Here is an 18,790-nt window from a genome sequence, read left to right on the forward strand (position 1 = left end):
GTGTAGGCCTACACCGTAATAAAAACAATACACACACAGCTTATTCAGTAAAAATGTTTACTGGCACATTATAGTTGCAAATGTTATAAGCTACCATTTTGTAGCAGGTATCACCCGTTACATTGTAAAGTCTTGCAAAGGGGGGCTGAAACTGTCTACCAGGACAATGACCTCCCCTTAAAGATTGCTTTTTTTTTCATCGCCCTCTGAGCCTCAACTAACGGCAACAAGCAAAAAAAAAGAAGAAAAAAATCTTGTTACATCTGCATCAGGTGTGACATTCGTGACAGTTCATCACATTCAAATATACAGAGAAGCAAGGTTGTAAAGCTGCAAATCAAACACTACGAAGCTGCAGTCCTCCCCCTCTCTACGAACGCTGCATTCACCATCAAGCTGTTTCTTATTTATTTTTTTGGTATTTACACAATAGTGAGGAGGCACTTGTCGTGCCTGTGTTTGCCTACAGGAGAGGTCAGGGGTATTAACTTGCATGTTCAGCTGTGAAGCATTGCTTAAAGCGTGGCCAGCAGCGAGGTTCAGAGTATGGCTTCACAACCAATATTAAAAAAGTTCAGCAGCACCCCCTTATGGCCATGATAGCAATGAAGGCAAATCCACAGTGGAGTCCATCAGTGCAGTGGTTCTGATGTCCGATTCCTGCCGGTTTTTTTCCAAAGCAGGACACTAGGCTAGAGTATGAAGGCTGAGCCTGAGCCAGTGAGAAGAGGTGCTGGAGTTGTGAACTGTAAATCAAAGCCATTTGATCACATCATCATCCTCCTCATCTGCAGGAAGCGGGGCCACGAAGAGTCAAAAACCTGCTGCTTTTCTGTGTCCTCATCACCTCTTTCACTCAAAACGTCTCACTGTCACAGTCACTCACACAAACTTAACGAAAATAAATCAATGTGTGACATGAGGGGTATCCCAGAGAATGCTGATAGAGGTCTTTAAACCTTAGCTCAAGTGCTCTGCAGAGAACAGTAGAAAACTATCAATTTCATTATTCTCCATCATGCCATATATATATATATATATATATATATATATATCTCAATATCAGGATGGGTATTATCTACTCTGTTCAAGCATTGGCTGGAAAATAGTTTTGTTTTTTCAAAAGGAGCACAACATTAAAATGGGTTCTGCAAAATGTAGTCAGGTTCTAACTGCATAGGGACTATTTTCTCTCTAGGTTAAAAAAGAATGGATCAAATTATGTTAATTTCCCTTAATAATACTTTCCTTATATGTATTCAGTTCAGCCTCAGGGACGTGATAATACAAACCAAAACTGAGCTGCCCATTCAGAATCAAATGACTGAGTTTAGCATCTAAGCTAAATAAGCATTCATCCAATGGAAACCCCTTGAAATGAAGAACGTAATCAAAAAGAAAGTCGTTTAAACATTTTTAATATATAATTTTTTATATAATGTATACGTAGACAAGACAATGTGTCTTTCAAAATTTGAGAAATAGATGGACAAAAAAAGGATAAAAATCAAACAAAAACAAAACAATGACAAACAAAAAGATCTGGATGTTCCTTTAGTGAAGCTCAAAGAGCAACCAAACGTCTCTTCCAGCAACATGGAACCGAAAACACTTATCTGTGGTGGGATGTGCCGTCATGACTCACAGTGTGCAGATTTTCATTTCAACTCAATGCATCTGCTGATGTTTTGATTTGTTCCCCCTGTCTGCAGGGTGAAGGTTGGTCGACCAGCTCGTGCAGCATTTAATTGGATTGTAAACCTGCAGATTGTTGCTCCAGACATACAGCTACGCAGATTTAAGTGACTCGACAAACAACAGTATTACAGAAAACACAAAAACAAAAAAGAAGGTCCTAAACATCAGATGTGGAATCATTTGAAGTGTTAAACGTCCACCAAGTCAGTCAATTTTTGGCCTCATTATAAAGACTTAACAACGATTGAACTCTCATTCTTTAAATACGGGAACATAAAAAAAAAAATCTTTAAAACTTACACTGATATTACAAATCGAAAATGAACAAAAGATTGGTGCCTAACCCTTCAGCTAAAGAGTGAGAGTTACTGGATGGAGGACAGCGATTGGCTGCGTGCGTCTACATTGGTCTGTGGTGAAGCGTCTCTATTCTCCTTCTTTTCTTTCTCTCTTTAACACATAGGGACTGGCCTTCATGAAAACCTACTCTTACACCTCCAACCAGCAGCCAGTTGGTCGGTAAGTCAGTCTGGACTCTGTGAAGCTGACTGCTGCATCCCTTTAAATGAATGAACGCAGCTTTCAAAGCTAAAGTTAGCCATGCAAGAGATCACAGTTTCTATTCCTGACTGAGTCGATTTAGCGCCAACTGGTCACGGCAATCATAAATTACATGCTTGTTCCCTTTTTTTTTTTTTTTTTTTTTAAAGGCCATCGAGTGTGTAGTGTAGTGTCCTCTCGTTGATATTCCAGCAATAGTTCAGAGTTTAAAAACATGCATGAAAACTGACACAAATGGATGGTTGGGAATCAAAATGGTTGTTCATACATCCTCCTGCACACACGCATACATTCACACATCCACTCGCCGATTCGCACACACACACATACGTGCAGTGCAAACACAGAAATGGCAACCCTCCCCCTCCTCCCCATTGCCGCCTACTGTAGGAACAGTCCCACACTTGATTTGTAACAGCAAGTTCCAGAAAGAGCACTTGTTAAAAAAAAAAAAATCACAAGAAATGCAGAAATATGGCTTGACCTTTAAAACCGTAACAATCGATGTAACAATCTTGTCTTTTTCCACCAAATCTTTTCTTCCTAATTTTGATGATGATTTTTAAAATTCTATCAAGTACGTTTGCGTGTATATATATATATATATATATATATGCAGTCTATGCATGGGTTGGCCTGTGTGTGCGTGTAGCATGGGTGCAGCTGGTAAAGAGGTGGTACTTGCTGGCATAACCTGGTTTTCAAAGGGTCAAGGCTTTGATGTTGTACCCCAGTGTAGTGCAGCAGAGGTCCTGCAGGGAAGCCTGAAGCCAACCCTGAGAGGACGCACAGAGACAAAGCTGCCAGTCAATCCACACAAACCTGCTGAGGTCACTGACTCACGGCCCGTGTGTTCATTTCATACTCAATGATCTCCGTCTTGTCTGAATAGCCAGGATATGTGTGTCTGTGTGTGTGTGTGTGTGTGTACGTGTGTGTGTGTACGTGCGTTAAAGACTGAATGAAAATGTGTCTTGTGCCAGTTTTTGTTTGTGTCGTTCCCCAGCAGTGCAAGTGTGTGTATGTGGGATTGTGATCATGTGTTAGCCTGCCTGCTTGTTCAAGAGTCTCAGTGATCACTCCCGTATGCTGGCAGAGTAGGAGAACTGAGGGAAGTGCGTGCGCTGATCTGAATCTTCTGCATCTAAACTGTCATCTGGAGTAAAGGGAGGGAGAAGAAAAAACAACGCATCCACCAATTCAGACATGAATGTGTAAAAAACGCTTGTAAATCCAAACTTAAAGCACAATAATGTCAGTAGTCGATATACTTACACTTGTCAGGGGGAGTTATTGTTATGGTTTGTGCTGTGAACTCATCATCGAAGTAACGCGTGTCCGTCTCTGATGTTACCTGCGGCTTGAAGGGTGGAATAAGCTGAGGAGAAGAAAGATATTAGTCATTTTGCATTCTGAAAATATCATTTTCATTTCTTTTCCCAGTACCTCACCTTTTTTTCAAGAACATCCTGCCAGTTGATGGAGGTGAAGAACTTGTGGCTCATCACTTCTTTGGCATCGTCTGGTCCGCCTCCAAGCCTGGAAACAAAACAAAAACACCACCGTCATCGTCACCACCCACTCACCAGCTACCTTTTCTTTCGACGGATCATTGTGCAAACGCCATCATTAGAAATGTTCAGCAAGCGCTCATGTCGTGTTGTTCCCTTCTGACTCCTATTTACCAATTCACAGACAAATTTAGTCCTCATTTCCTTACTGCGGACAGGTGCGTGTTTTGGTAAGCCAGGCGGCCCTCGATGTACTAATATTAGCACCGCTCGACTGTTCCCAGAAACACTGGGGGTCGACCACAACAACAATCAATTATGTCCTTGTTTATGGCCAATACCCGGTACCAAAGCGAATCACTAAGGAACAAAGGCTTAATAATGGGGTTACTTATTTCATAGCTGAATGAGTGGTGCCTCCGAGCACAGTGGAAGATTCAGAAAATGAATCAAGCGCTGCAGACATGGTGCAAAGTCTGTACTGCTGCATCTTCAGCTGAACGGCCACGTTTTCACAGTGAAAGCGTTTATTTGATCTTAAATTAATTATGTTTAATATTAAAACATTGTACCACAATTTCAGAATTGTTTTTTTGAGTTTTTGGATCACTTCATATTTTATTCCTTTTTGTGTTAAATTGTCATATTTAGTATATTAATTCTTGAGCCCAAAATGTGTTTTGTGAGGTTACAGTAACCCTGACCTTTAACCTCTTAACTCTAATCAGTTGGTCCTTGAGTCGTGGATGTATGTGCCAAATTTGAGGAAATTCCCTGGAGGCGGTCCCAAGATATCACGTTCAGCAGAAGGACGAACAAGCCGAACACATAACGCCTCTGGTCGCGGCTGTCGCTGGAGAGGGAGCATAAAAAAGGAACGGCTACAAAAGCACGAACCTTTGTTTGGGATCCTTTTTGAGCAGGCCGGCCAGCAGGGCCTTGGCTTCAGGAGCCAGGTTCTTGGGGAAGCGGATCTCCTCCATGAGAATAAGCTCAAAAAGACGCTCGTGGTCCTGGTTGTAGAAGGGCAACCGGCCGCACATCATCTCATACATGACCACGCCCAGCCCCCACCAGTCCACCGCTCGCCCGTAGTCATTGTCTTCTAGCACCTGACCGGGTGGGAATGAAAAGAGTTGAGCGAGAGATAAAACAAGAGGAATATCAGTGCAGGAATATCAATGATTTCTGATATTACATGGAAGTCCTTGTTTTGCCCACACTGACTGTCACATAAAGGCAAAAAGCCCCACAAATGATAAGAAATAAACAAATCTCAAGGTGCTATTTACAGATCCAAAATGATTCAATTTAACTGTTTTTTTTACTGTCAGCAAACCCGTTTGGCAGCAGTTCAGAGCAGATGATGTCCTTATTATACGCGTACATTTCTGCTACAGGACATTTAGGTTATGAACTAAATTTGAGAGCGCATTCCCATCCCAGTTACCCGCTGATTGTCAATGTTCAATACGTCAACACTTATGCCATAATATGATATACCAAGATATTGATGTCAGAGTCCAAAGCCATCGTGGAGTTACCTCTGGTGCCAGGTACTCCGGAGTTCCACAGAAGGTTTTCATGGTGGCCCCGTCTGTGATCCCCTCTTTACAGAGCCCAAAGTCTGTTATCTTTATGTGGCCGTCCTTGTCCAACATGAGGTTCTCCAGCTGTGCAGGAAAAGACTCAAGTTAGTTAGATGGTACGACAATCTAGGGTCAAAGCATGTCAAGGAATATCCCTCCAGCTTATTTACAAAAAAAAGAATACTACGCTGTTCGAGCGAGCAGCCGCCTTACCTTTAAGTCCCTGTAAACTACATTGCGTGAGTGTAGGTACTCCAGTGCTGACACTATTTCTGCACCGTAGAATCGTGCTCTGTCTTCTGTGAACACTCTGTCCCGCGATAAGTGAAAGAAGAGCTGAGAGGGAGTAAAAAGAAGAGGAGACTCAGGAATAAGAGACGGTACACGATCATCAGATAGATTCAATAGTCATTTAGCTTTTGATATTATGAGAGCGGGGTCTTGGTCCAGTTGTTTGGTCCCCTCCAAGGTTTGATTGACAGCTTTCACACCTGCCCGAATGATTCACACTAACCAGACAAATGCACGAGGGTCTATTTTAACCGGAGCAAACATGTAACACCATCCTTAAACTGATGCATCACGAGTCGAGGTGTCGGGTTTCTTTTCTACACCCCTGCTGCTACAATTAGCCATCTTCCAAAAAGGTCATCCAGGTACAGCCACACAATTGTAGGCCACATGAGAAAGAGGAAAACTTACTTCTCCTCCATTTGCATACTCCATCACAAAGCATAGCCGGTCGTGCGTTTGAAATGCATATTTTAGTGTCTGTAGAGGAGGAAAACAGATATTAGCGTCTGCATTTTACTGATTCAATGGTCCCTTCATTTAGGAAAGCAACAAACTGAGGCAACGGTAACTCACCGTTAGAAAGGGATGTCGCGTATTTTGGAGAACTCTGCTTTCTGTAACCGTGTGTGCCACCTCATCCTACAGGAACACACACACACACACACACACGGTATATGCAATTAGAGCAAAACCACATCATAGATAATAATACTGTTCCAAAACAAAGATGTTACTGTGATGGGAGTAACACTAACTTTAGCAATGATGACTTCCTTGCGGAGGATCTTCATGGCGTAGTACATCCCTGTGGCCTTCTCCTTCACCAGGATCACTTTACCAAATGTCCCTTTGCCCAGCAGCTTCAGGTAGTCAAAATCACTCATGGTCTAAAGGAACAAGATAAGCCGTGACAAGGATGCATGAACGTCACATCTGTGGGTTTTGACGGGACTTAAAAATGTATTCTACGTAATATAAAAAGTCAGTGGTTTCCCATTTTACTGTCCCTTCTGCTGATGTTGGTGCACTACATAGGATGTATTCTAACACACAAACACACACATTTCTCTCAAGCATGCAAGACATGACATGCTGACATAGTGAAATATTTCTACATAAATTACAGAACTAATTCTTTAAATGAACACTTATGAAACATCGAGCAGATGGAGAGGTTAGGGTTAGAGGTTTCCCCACATATTCCTGTCTCTCTTTGCTATAACTATCAAATAAATGCATAAAATGCCCAAATAATCTTTAAAAAAGACACTTCCATGCCTATAGCCTATAGCGACTGGTGATCACAATTTGAATAATATTACGGACAATATCAAGCAGGAAATCATTTAAACAGGGATAGGTCCATAAAAGTACATTGATTTTTTACAATAATCAAGCTACTTTGAAGAACCACAAACCAGTAAACGATCAGTCAGCATAACCGTATGCAGAGATGCAGTATGTTTAACGGTTATACATACTGCATGACAAAGCCAGCAGACAAAAGAAAAAACTAAGTCCGTAAAAACAGAGAAATTGAAAATCTCATCAGCGATAGACATAATACATACACACAAACGTTGCCCTAGCTTTGAGAAAGAGGCTTAAAGTTTAAACAACTTGCTCAATAAAGATGAGCTTAGCTGGACAAACACAGCAAACACTCAGCTGCCAGGCACCGCTTGTGCAAATACTGACCACTTTTGTGCGGGACTTGGACACAGCGATCTCCATCTCCTCTGTGCCGCTGATGTCACTTGGTGAGCCAAATTTAATCTCCATGGGCTCCTCATCCTGGTGCTGACTCTTCAGGCTGTTTGCCACCGCCTGGATCGATCGCATCCACTCCTCCCTGAACCCGGAAGAAAGCACACGTTGCCTTTATCAAATCTAGCCAAAGAGATCTCTACATTACTCTGAATCTATTCTATAAACATTTCAACTGGCAGAGGTTTTTGCCTTAGGGTACAAGTTGTACTTAGCAGTGACATATTTTTGTGAACTCTTTGTATTCAGACAGATGGTTTAGATGTTGTTCCAAAAATATATCTTAAAAGGAAAACCTAGTGAACACAATTTAGAAGGTAGAGGATAATCTGGGATTTGGTGCTTGGCAGAGTTGACGTAAACAAAACTCAATGACTGCTTGGGTTGGGGGTTAATAATCAGGGCCAATCTGGCACTTAATTCTATTTCAAGCATGGTGTTTCCTTCTCTTGCAAACTAAAATGGATTTCCTTCAGTGAACAATGGTCCATTAAAGGCCCTCTATGTTGCTCCTGGTGTCTTTCTGTTTTATATGTTCTGTATACAATACATGTTGAGATTATCTCATTTTCAAACACATTTTTTCCCTCAAGACACTGTTAATACTTTAGTCATATCCTGTCTAATCTACAATAGAGACAGAAGGCTAGGACTCTAAACTATGTGCACACTAATCTGGCTGAATCTGAACACGAATTTATTGTATTTTCATCTATTTCTGCCTTCTAGTCACACTAAACCAGTGTTCTGCAAGCCCTCAAATCCTTTCCAAAGTGGACATATACGAGTTCAACCTTTAAATGTTATTTTTAACCCGTATTTATGTTTGTGCCGTGTTCAAAACACGAATTACGTGACACATGATTTGATTGACATTTCAATGCAAAGGTGGCGCAAAAAGAACGGTCTGCCATGGTAAAAAAAGGTTAGTAAGTAAGATCAACTTAATCAGAAGTTTTGCTATTCTGAAACACCGTTCTGTAAATGATAATGGAGAGGAGGAGGCACCAGAACAAAATGTACTAGTCTGGGACTCAGCAGAGTAACAAGTTTGTCTGTCCCTCTCCTGAACAGATTTGTTGTTAAGTTTGAGGAGGAAGAAGAGATTTTACTATAATCATACTGTTCTGGTGTTTCAGTGTCGACAGACTTTGCTTGATGATGTCTGTTCGTCAGATGCACTGGCCTAAAGCACACTACAGGCGGCACTTACATTTTTAACCAGAGGTAATATGTAATATAATAAAACCCTTGGAATGAATGTTTTACCTCTCCTCGTTGCTGTCTACATGGAAGGTGCGCTCAATAACAGAGGTCCACTGCAGGCAACGAATAACAAATGTGTTGGGCCTTGGGCGCTCTGTCTTCATGAGCTGGCATTCTATAGGGCAGACACACATTAGCCAACACTGACAAACTGAAGGCACCAACAACAAAACGTTAAAAAAAGGTTTAATCTGACATATACTACTGCCAGCCAGTTGGGGGAAACAGACCTGCGACAGAGAAGTTGTTGAGCGGTGGGAGGCTGTGGTCACTGGACACCTCGGGCTTCTCTTTGTAGCCGATGAAGGAGCCGTCGCTCTTTAAGATGAAGTAGCGAGGCCGCCATGTTTTAATGTATTCACCTGGAAAACAGACAGGTGAAGAACTGTGATCCAGCTGAGTTTTAATGTTGTTGTTCTTGCTTGTGTGTTTGGCTTTAATATGGATACTCTGTGTCACGCTACGTTAACAATGGGAATCCATTGTAAGTGACTGAACTACGCTGAGCACAGCTGTTCTCCATTAATAAGGAAACTACCTTGACAGACACCGTACAAGCCTAGACGCGGAGTATTTAATACTCGTAATTTAAGATGTTAACATGGACTATCATATTAATGTAGTCTCTGGTGATTGACGTTGAACACAGGAGGCCCCCTTACCTCTCTTATGGAGCCATCCCTCTCTCACAACACTGACTTCATTCATGCTGGGGCAGAGGACTGTCTGGGTCGGAATGGGGCTGCAGACAAGCTGGAGGAAATTGTGCAAACTGTTCCTATTGGTCAAGTGCCTGACAGTGGCTCAGACAAAACAAAACTGTATCCTGTAATACCTGAAGGAAAAGAACAGAAAGAAATACTGTTAATGCAGAATACACAATGAGTGTCAGACTGTCCATAAAATGCTAATTGTAGCGTTAACATGTACAGCTCACAAAGACCATCAACATTCATTCATATAAATAACCGGTTTTGAGAAAAGAAACATAATAAAAGTAACAGAATGTGAGTTGGATACTTAAGAGGAGGGCACTGTTAGTCTTTGTTAAATATTTAAAATCTCTGCTGACTTGTTAACAGTGTAAACAAAACAACTTTGTGGCTTCAGACAATTTAAAATAAATTTCCTCAAAATCATACTTTTATATCTTAAAAAAATAAAGTGAAATGTGGCCTAAAGGAACTACAGCCAGGAAGGTGGAGGTGAACCCATAAAGTGAAAACCGATTTCTCAAAACAAAGGAAACGTTCTGTGTATTGCTCTAGATGTCCATCTGTGTGTTGTCACCACACTGTGCTTGAATACGTTCCTCACCTTCTCTGGCACTCTGTTGCCTTGAAACACAACTCCACAACAAAGAAAACTGCACGTCAGCTCACCGCCTCCTATCTGATCACTTATGACAGTGACATCCAAAAAGGGGACCATCACACCTCCATCATCTCTCCCTTGACATACAACAGCATCATAATATATATTAATATGGTAGATCTTGTTACTCTAGTAATGCCACGTAGAGAAATCAAATATGCCAGTGATCCAACAATTAGCAGCTTTGTGCTGTTAAATTGTAATAGTCCCTCAAAGCTCTTGCTGGATGTTTGTAGAGGCCCTCTGGTGATCCAGGGTCAGCCCTGATTTCACAGTATTTCAGTGAAAGCGATGGGGTTGAATAGTACAGTGCATACAGTGGCCAGAACAGAAGAACTGTTTGAACTGCTTTGTTTACAAAGATAAAAACACAGATAAGGATTCCCACGACTTCAGACTTTGTTATGGTCAGCAGAGGTGCAGCCACTACCTTTACACCGTAGCTACTAATACGACTGGCAGGAGTAATACCGACTGCTCTTTTACCAGATAATAATAATGAAGCACAACAGCTTTTCCGCACTTTGCAATTTACACCGATTAAAAGTGTAATGCTCTTACAAAGAGTGCGTCTACAACATCTTGTCAAGCGTTAAGGTTGACTAGGTGTAGCACCACTTGAGGAAATAACAGACCATAAATACACACAACATACCTTTCCAGTTAACGTTAGATTAGTACAGTTAATCAATGTCTAAAATACACACCGTCACGTTACCCAGCACAGCCACAAGCTGTCCAGCGTAAACAACGTTTAACCGTTACATATCCTCTTCCTTTTTCGGTGTAACGTTACCAAGCTAACTGACGCAAAGTCAACAAACGTTCATGTTACCTTCCGAGTACACGTACAGGCCGTTAGCGTCTCCGTAAACGAGTTGCTACAACACTTCAACTACGACGGACAGCAGTGAGGACACTGACCACACGACCGCGTTACGACCAAACAAGGCAGCTAGCTAAAATAGCTTCCAAGCTAACAGCTAGCTAGCTAGCTAGCGTGTCAGTTAGCCATTTGCGCCCCGTTCTCCTCCTCGTTACCCCCGGCTTTTCTTACCTCGACTTCAGCGACAAAAAAAAACAAGATTCCCCAGCTGGTCCTTTTCTTGGGAAAATACTCGGAGGTACGCAGCACAATTCTCCCCTCCAGTTATATATATCTTGACGCTTGTGTGTATTGAACTCTGTCAATGATCACACAGCTTAGCGGTTGTTTTCTTCTCTCACAACAACAGCAGCGTGCTCGGGTCTGTTGCTGCTGCAGTGGTTCACTGAAGCGTACTGCGAGCCAGCGAACAGAATACACGTCCACTGAGCTCCGTTATTTCGGTATACAAGTGCGGATAATTTCCAAAAATCCTCGCCTCTTTTTATGAGTTTTACTGTGTTTAGTCGCCTGCTTTAGCATGGAAACCCCTCCGTCCCAGCCAGACAGTACAGCAGACGCACACGAGCGGAAGTGACGTAAGAGGCCAGAGAGGGTCCACTGCACCTGAACAGTCGGCGTTAAAGTACATCCTGTACTAAACTGTAACCTTAACCTCACCCCGACTGTATGGAGCCGGTTTACAGACAGGCAGTGCAACAAAAATAAAAATGAACTGTCCCTGTATTTATTGTATTTTAATCTACTCACTGTTAAAAAAACAAAGCACACATTTTCTTGTCAAAAGACCCGTGGATCTAACTACTACTACACCGTTGTGTGTAAAGTGTAGGGATTCAAAAGAGCAAGACAATGATATTATTTTCATTATAAATGTAACAAATATTTATTGTTCAGAAATTGTTTCCAAATGCTCCTTATGTGATACGTTTGCGTGAACCATGTCCCTCAAAAGCAAGCGCTTTCTGTCAAAGAGCTTTATTCTGTTGTCTTTGTTGCTTTCGTTGCATGTAGCGAGCACGAGCGTCGCCGACGGTCGTCTCGTTGTTACGCTTCTCCAGCTTCTTCACGACGTCCTCAGTAGAGACCTCTGAAAAAAATATCAAAGGAATCTATTAGTTTGTTATACATTACTTCATTCACTCTGTATAACAATTAAGATCTTCATGCCCAAATGGCCTTTTAATCCACACTGTCTATTATGTTTGATAATTTCATACATGTCATAGCAGGGACTATAAACATTAACCATTGAGCTATATAACATTACAATCAATATAAATCTAATAAACTCTGAAAACCTGGTTGTCTTTTGGCTGCTTCCCTGGTCTCCCATTTCACCATCTCCTCATCCGTCACTTCTTCTCTTGCCACGCTGCTCAGCTCATAGACGTCCACCTCATGTAGTTTAGGTAGTAAGTCCTTCACCCACTCGTATCGAATAGGACACGCGGTCCTGACGTACACCCGTGAGGTCACCAGCACATCGTGGAAGATGACCCAGTTCAGCTCAGCCTCCTGGTCAAACAGCTTGGGGCAACACGGGATTGTGATCAAAAGGAAGAAGAAGCAGCACGTTTTGGTTCCAAACTTAATGTGTGTTCTATGAAAACTGTGTTTTATTATTAAATACTTTTTGAGAGTGCATTTACCGATGAGGATGGATGAATGTGAACCATGGATCCATGGCCATCCATTGTGCAAAACACCTTTCCAATAGACCTATGTGAAAATAACTGAACAATCATTCACATGCATCACTAAGAGAAAGAATAAAGAAATCCCATAAGAGTTAAATATGAATCATTTTGAATGAACTTTGGTGATACCTTCTGGCAACATTGGTGAAGTATCCCGTGCACAGACATCGTCTGAAGAGTTCACTCTTATTGCCATCAAATGTGTCGACAGGGAAATCTCTCTTCTGAAAGGAAAGAGGGTCTCATTCAAATGAATGATCACACAAGTGTGTTAGCAAACAAAATCATAAATCAATAAATGACAGAGTTGAACATCTGACGACAGTAATCTGCAAAGAGGTCCTTTACAATTATTCAAGTATATTATTGTGGGGAGCAAGCATGATCTAATAATGAAGAGGCAGAATTATGCATCTGTACAGTTGTATTGTTTACAGCCATATGAGGTTGTCAACAGGGCATGGATACACAACACACTTTAGTCAGTGATGTGAAAATGAGTTGCATAAACTGCTGAACCTGTTGGAGGCGGAGGAGGATCTCTCGCAACTGAGTCTCCACACTAAAGGCCGACTTCAGCGCCCTCCAGTGGATCCAATGATCTTTACACCACGCTGAGGGTCTGTCGCTGCAGGAAGCAAGAGAAAGGCTCGCACTTATAACAGTTGTGATGATTAATTACCTAGAAATAATACGGATGCATCTAGCAGCATTAATCAACGTACCTGGATTTACACAACTGAAATACGCAGAGGAGAGTGGCGAAGTCGTTCATACTGCCGCTCTTGGCAGCCAGCGCTCTGTGCTGTTTATCCGCTTCTTTCTGCTTCTCAGGGTGGCCTGCAGGCAGGAAGAGATCAGTCTTCACACTACACTTCTCTGCATGTGTCATTTCCTGACACACTAAACAATCAAACCGACACGTCAGTAAATAATACAGAACTTTATTGGCTCTGTAAAAGCATTTTTTTGTAAGCTGAATTTCCTGCTTTTAAGCTAAACTGCTGACCTGGCCGGATGAAAATGTTCTCTACAGACAGCATGGCGGCTACAGGGAGCAGCAGGTCCTCACAGCCGAGCGAGGCGGCTTTGAGCACGGCCCGGGTGAGGCCCGGGTGGAGGGGGAACTCCACCATCAGCTCCCCCAGCTGGGTCACTCTTCCTCTCCTACAGACGACACACAGAGAAGTACTTAAACCCACGACTGCTGTGCTTTGAACACCACAGGTCAACATGCGTCATTTCTCACCTGTCGATGGCATCAAATTGGTAGAGCTGTTTTAAAGCCTCAAGAATAAACCTTTCCTCTGGACAGTCCAGATAAGGAAACCTTAAAAGAAACAAACTCTTTATTGACGAAGGTAAAAAAAGATAAATAAGATGAGCAATAAGAAAGCAACCAGTATCAGTGTACCTAATGACATCATGAACGCCCAGGCACTTGAGTGTGAGTATCACTGCAGTCAGACTCGTCCTCTGGATTTCTGGAACGGTATATTCCGGCATGCTCTTCTCCCAGAATTCCTTGGTGTAGATTCGGAAGCATTTCCCAGCTGAGGTTCTTCCAGCGCGGCCTGCTCTCTGCTCAGACTCGCTCCTAATCACAAAGAAATCCAAATCTCTATTCCCAAGCTTTCTTAAATGGCATGGCAGTTGGCAGGCAGACAAACTTTAACAAAAGTAGTCGCAGGTTTGAAATGACATGTTATTTCTTCAAAAACTCACTTTGAAATCGGCACCACCTCCAAGATATCCATGCCCACTCTTGAGTTGTGGTTGAGTTGCTTCACAAACCCGCTGTCTATGATGTACCTTTATGAGAAATAAAATGCTTTATGTTAACTATTTGAGTAACAAGTCATTGTAAATCTGATAAATGCCAATAACCACAGGCCTCACTCACTTTATGCCATTGATGGTGAGAGATGTTGCTGCAATGTTAGTGGCCACAACACACTTCCTTATTCCTGAAGGTGGGGGCTGAAAGATCTGCCTCTGTTGATCTACGACAAGACAGACAAGATGTTTTCATATTGACTTTATCTGGAAGAAACTACAATTTAAATCTACCTATCGATGAATAGGATGTGACAGCTGTTGTATGCATTTACCTGTTGGCATGGATCCATAAAGGGGCAGAATGAGGAGGCCCTCCACGGTTTGGTCCTCCACATCGTAGCGGTAGTCTACAGACTCCGCTTTTTCATACAACAAGTCACACGCCCGCTCAATCTCTGCCTGACCTGTCAAACATGGAGGATTAACGAGACAGATTTTGTGAGGGTCGACGCATAGTGTGAGCTCGATAACGTACCTGTCAAAAACACCAGAATGTCCCCAGCCATTTCACTGGTGTGCACATCAAGGGCCACTTTGACCACCTGTGAAGCAAAACATGTAAATAAAATGATTAAGAACAAAATGCATTAAGCTATAAAACACATATCTAACTTGAGTAAGGATTGTAAAATTGTGAAACCAAATGTTTCTTGTCATGCAAGAATAATAAAGAAAAACACCCGACTCATTGGCTGAATCTCAGTACCTCTTTTATATAACCAGTGCTCTCTATGTCTTTAGGTCCGACAGCAAAACCAAATGTGCTGGTGACAGGAAAAGTCCTCCCAGGAATAGTAAAGACGGGGCAGTCGCTGAGAAAGGCTGAAAGTTTGTCAGTTTCCAAGGTGGCGGACATCACCACCACCTTCAGAGGGAAAGATCTGCCTTTGGTGGGTTTCGCAGAGTCCGAGAACATATTCTTCAGTAGACCCAGGAGAATATCCTGCAAAACAAACAAACACTAAATCAATGTGTGCATTGAAAGGATGACGGAGAGAAGTACATTTTGCATGCTGACAAGCTGTATGCATGCAAGAGTAAAGTACAATGATGAATTTCAATGATATTGTGTCATTGTCATATTGACTCACTGTGTTGAGGCTGCGTTCGTGGACTTCATCGAGGATTACAACGCTGTACTGAGAGAGTACAGGATCTGCTAGGATCTCTCTGAGCAAACAGCCGTCGGTCATGTACTTCACCACCGTGCTCTGGCACAGACACAACTCCACGTTAACAGATATTCACAATAAAAATGTATTTCATTTTTTTGTTGCAAGGGATGAGTCGTCTTTTGCCTCTCACCTGTGATGTGCAGTCATCGAAGCGTACTTGGTAGCCAACCTCTCTACCCAGAGTGCACTGCATCTCCTGGGCCACCCTCTGGGCCACCGTGATGGCAGCCACCCGGCGGGGCTGAGTGATGCCAATTTTGCCATCTCTACAAAAACCTACACAAAAATAAGAGGAAGTGATCCGTGTAGTTTGTGTTTAGGTTTAACTATCACCGGTGATCACACAGCTAAACCACAGCTCACCTGCTCGATGAAGGTACTTTGGAAGTTGTGTGGTTTTCCCGCTGCCAGTCTCACCGGTGACAACCAGAAACGTGCTCTCTTTGACAGCCCGAGTCAGTGTGGCTTTGTGCTGATAGATGGGCAGCCGTTTGGACTCATCGTCTTTCGAGTCCAGCCTCGTTGATTTGGACATAACTGACTAGTAACGTTAGCTTAACCAGCAGATAAGTGTGAGGAGCTGAACAGACGAAAGAAATACTGACGTTAATCATGCGGAACACGATTTAGTTTTACCTACAAACTATACTAAAAGTTAAAAATAGCGACTTCTTTTACAATTATTTCGTTCGTTTCGAAGACGACACGCTCGCTCAATGACTTCCGCAAACTAACCCTTTCGGCGTTTCTATTGGTCGAGTTGTGGGCACATGACCGGAACACCTCCACCACAATAAAAGTCTGCCAGAACTTTTTTTTTAATTAAGCTTTATTTACACAGAAATGTGCCATCACCTAGTAATTCAACTGAAGATAGTATGATATGTATAGTATAATGACTTAATAGTCATTAAGTCGATTTGCTCATAACTCTGTAACTATAAAACAAAGAGAAATCGAAATAATGAGTAAAAAAAGCAAAGTTTAAGACCAGTCATTTTATATTTGTGGATGTGAAATGTTCCCGAAGTGATCTGAAAATGTATTTATGTCTTATAAAAAGGTCTTCATGTCGAGCCCATACGGTACATACAATCTTCCACAACCACCTAAAATTAGCAAGTGGCAGTACAGTGATGAAAAAAAGGATATTTACTAAAACATTTTTAATTAATGCAAGCCTTTCCCACTACATACATCTACTAACTTAAGGTCATTAACGTAAGGTATAGATTTATTTTCATTACAAATCACAAACAGATCTTGACTGAACCGTTCACAGTTGCACTTCCAAGCATGACTTGAAACAGCAGTCCTTTTTCTGATTATTTACAGTAGATACAGAAGAGGTCCACCAGAAACTACACTGTAAAGACTCTCCTGTCCTGGCCCCGGTGGGATTTGCCTTAATTTACGCCTCCCTGAAAGACATGGCAAAACTGAGACAATCGCTCACAGTGTTACAAGCATGCGTGAATCAATAACCCAAAATTAATTCATTAGACTTCATAAAGGGTCACTAGGCTGCAGCTCCACTTACCATTGCTGCAGGACTGTAGGCAATCTGGTCCTTTACAGATCTCTACATCACAGTGGAAATATACCTGTAGGAGAGCATCCCATTAAAAATAAAATCATAAGGTTAATTAATAGCAGTGAAATTCATATAACATTTTCTTTTTTTGTTCTACTTTGTCGTACCAGGTTGTCAAATGTTGGGGGCTTCACAAATGAGAACATCTTGACCACAAACCACTTATGAAGAGAGGGATATTTCAGTTCTGTGGGGACAACTGGCAACACAACAGTTCTGTGGCTATCGCCACTGAAAGGACATCTGGGTTGGAGACAAAGATGAGCTTTGGTTGATTGAAGTATGGGCACAGATGTTAAATGGCCTTTTGGATATAAATGGTCAAATATATGTCTGTTTATTTCACGCAAATTCACCCTTTGACAAGCAGGTTCCATCTCTGTGGGTCATGCGGGTTTTCAGTCGGTGTCGCCCAGCAGTCCTCCAATAGCAGCACCAAAGCTTTGTCCTCGTGTTTAGGAGCAAACACCTCCACATGCACAGGTTGGCCAAGCTCGGTGACTGTTTGAGGGGCTCGAGAGGAATAGAAAGACCTGTAATTGGAGTCTGTAGTTGAAAGATTAAAAAAATAATAATAAATGAGGGCTTCACTATGCTCCAAGTTTGAAACTGGTCCTTCAATGTTAAAACTATTAATTCATTTTCAAGCCATGTATTGACAATCGTTCAAGACATTTTGGTTAATAAAACGTACAGACACATTTATGACATAATGAATGAATAAGTTTAAAGGACAATACAAGTAAAAATCAAGCAAAAACTTGACTAACATGACCTTTGGCAAACCTCATTTCAGTCCTCAGTATTCCCTCACTCTTCAGTGTTGACGGGTACTCTGATTCTTCTCCCCGAACCTTGATGTCCAGCCGAGTAATTTGGGCCAGTGCAAAGCTACAATGCACAGTACGACTACAAAATAAAAGAGGACATTTAAATGAGTGTTCTTACATTCTCAAAGCAGGAGAAGTGGAACATTTTGATTTCTTACTGGAAAGGAGCGTCACGAAATATAAAGCCTTTCTGCAGCTGTTGCTTCACCTCAATGTTGACCCAGTATTTTATAATCCCGTCTGCTATCTGCAAGACAACCAAACCTGTTATAATACCACCTGACCTGCCTAAAGATGGACGGGAGGTAATGTATTTGCATTTACCACAGACTGAGTGCCACAATCAGTGAAGGGAAAGCTGAAAGTGACAGCATCCTTGGATCTTTTTGGGGGTTTACAGTTATGGTTTTGACTGGAAGGGATCCAGACTGCATCCAGGTTCAGAGGTGGGTCTGTGGCATTCTGAGGGATGGTAATGTTGAACCCATCCTTGTTGCAGAACTCATGTGTTGAAATTTGTGGATCATCATTTTTGTTCACCTCTGTAGAAAACACACTGCGTTTCAGAATTTAGTTTGTTTTTAATTCTCAATGTCATGAGATTTATTTGTACGAGTAGAAATAATACCCTTAATCTTCCTTTCACAGATGAGAGGTATTGACTTGACAATTTCAACTGCTCCCCAGTCTGCAAGTGCCATGACGA

The 18,790-nt window shown here is 42.0% G+C and overlaps 2 protein-coding genes across 6 annotated transcripts; both read right to left on the reverse strand.

Annotated features, from left to right (window-relative positions):
* Nucleotides 1-1,401: 1,401 nt before the first annotated feature.
* On the reverse strand, nucleotides 1,402-11,506 carry akt2 (v-akt murine thymoma viral oncogene homolog 2). Of its 5 annotated transcripts, XM_076099911.1 has the most exons (15): nucleotides 11,118-11,506; nucleotides 10,004-10,137; nucleotides 9,349-9,521; nucleotides 8,917-9,048; nucleotides 8,690-8,801; nucleotides 7,352-7,505; nucleotides 6,409-6,540; nucleotides 6,227-6,292; nucleotides 6,062-6,130; nucleotides 5,573-5,695; nucleotides 5,315-5,443; nucleotides 4,668-4,882; nucleotides 3,711-3,798; nucleotides 3,535-3,637; nucleotides 1,402-3,415 (listed from the first exon to the last, which is right to left on the reverse strand). In XM_076099911.1, the coding sequence occupies exons 3-15, from the start codon at nucleotides 9,392-9,394 to the stop codon at nucleotides 3,336-3,338; spliced, it is 1,449 nt and encodes a 482-aa protein (XP_075956026.1). In that variant the 5' UTR covers nucleotides 9,395-9,521; nucleotides 10,004-10,137; nucleotides 11,118-11,506; the 3' UTR covers nucleotides 1,402-3,335. The 5 variants fall into 5 exon arrangements, with proteins under 5 accessions (XP_075956026.1, XP_075956024.1, XP_075956025.1 ...); XM_076099909.1 differs by lacking the exon at nucleotides 10,004-10,137; XM_076099910.1 differs by lacking the exons at nucleotides 10,004-10,137; nucleotides 11,118-11,506 and adding an exon at nucleotides 10,896-11,019.
* Nucleotides 11,507-11,804: 298 nt separating this feature from the next.
* On the reverse strand, nucleotides 11,805-16,389 carry dhx40 (DEAH (Asp-Glu-Ala-His) box polypeptide 40). Its single transcript, XM_076099908.1, has 17 exons — nucleotides 16,024-16,389; nucleotides 15,791-15,936; nucleotides 15,577-15,696; nucleotides 15,192-15,428; nucleotides 14,961-15,027; nucleotides 14,758-14,889; nucleotides 14,550-14,649; nucleotides 14,372-14,458; nucleotides 14,061-14,243; nucleotides 13,896-13,976; nucleotides 13,656-13,813; nucleotides 13,372-13,486; nucleotides 13,166-13,274; nucleotides 12,776-12,870; nucleotides 12,599-12,668; nucleotides 12,248-12,476; nucleotides 11,805-12,036 (listed from the first exon to the last, which is right to left on the reverse strand). Exons 1-17 carry the CDS (start codon nucleotides 16,193-16,195, stop codon nucleotides 11,915-11,917), a joined length of 2,223 nt encoding a protein of 740 aa, XP_075956023.1. The 5' UTR covers nucleotides 16,196-16,389; the 3' UTR covers nucleotides 11,805-11,914.
* Between the last annotated feature and the right edge of the window lie 2,401 nt (nucleotides 16,390-18,790).

This window comes from Anarhichas minor, unplaced genomic scaffold (assembly GCF_050575085.1).
Source record: "Anarhichas minor isolate MPS153535 unplaced genomic scaffold, ASM5057508v1 ptg000026l, whole genome shotgun sequence".
In the NCBI taxonomy this organism is placed as follows: Eukaryota; Metazoa; Chordata; class Actinopteri; order Perciformes; family Anarhichadidae; genus Anarhichas; species Anarhichas minor.

Coding starts and splice junctions, on each gene's coding strand:
- akt2 (XM_076099909.1), bottom strand. CDS start 9,394: ATGAATGAAGTCAGTGTTGTGAGAGAGGGATGGCTCCATAAGAGAG. Junction 5,696..6,061: donor AGTATGCAAATGGAGGAGAA/GTAAGTTTTCCT, acceptor ACTCCCTCTCAG/CTCTTCTTTCACTTATCGCG. Junction 3,638..3,710: donor AGGATGTTCTTGAAAAAAAG/GTGAGGTACTGG, acceptor TCTTCTCCTCAG/CTTATTCCACCCTTCAAGCC.
- dhx40 (XM_076099908.1), bottom strand. CDS start 16,195: ATGTCCAAATCAACGAGGCTGGACTCGAAAGACGATGAGTCCAAACGG. Junction 15,028..15,191: donor GCACTGGTTATATAAAAGAG/GTACTGAGATTC, acceptor TTTGCTTCACAG/GTGGTCAAAGTGGCCCTTGA. Junction 14,459..14,549: donor CTCACCATCAATGGCATAAA/GTGAGTGAGGCC, acceptor TTTCTCATAAAG/GTACATCATAGACAGCGGGT.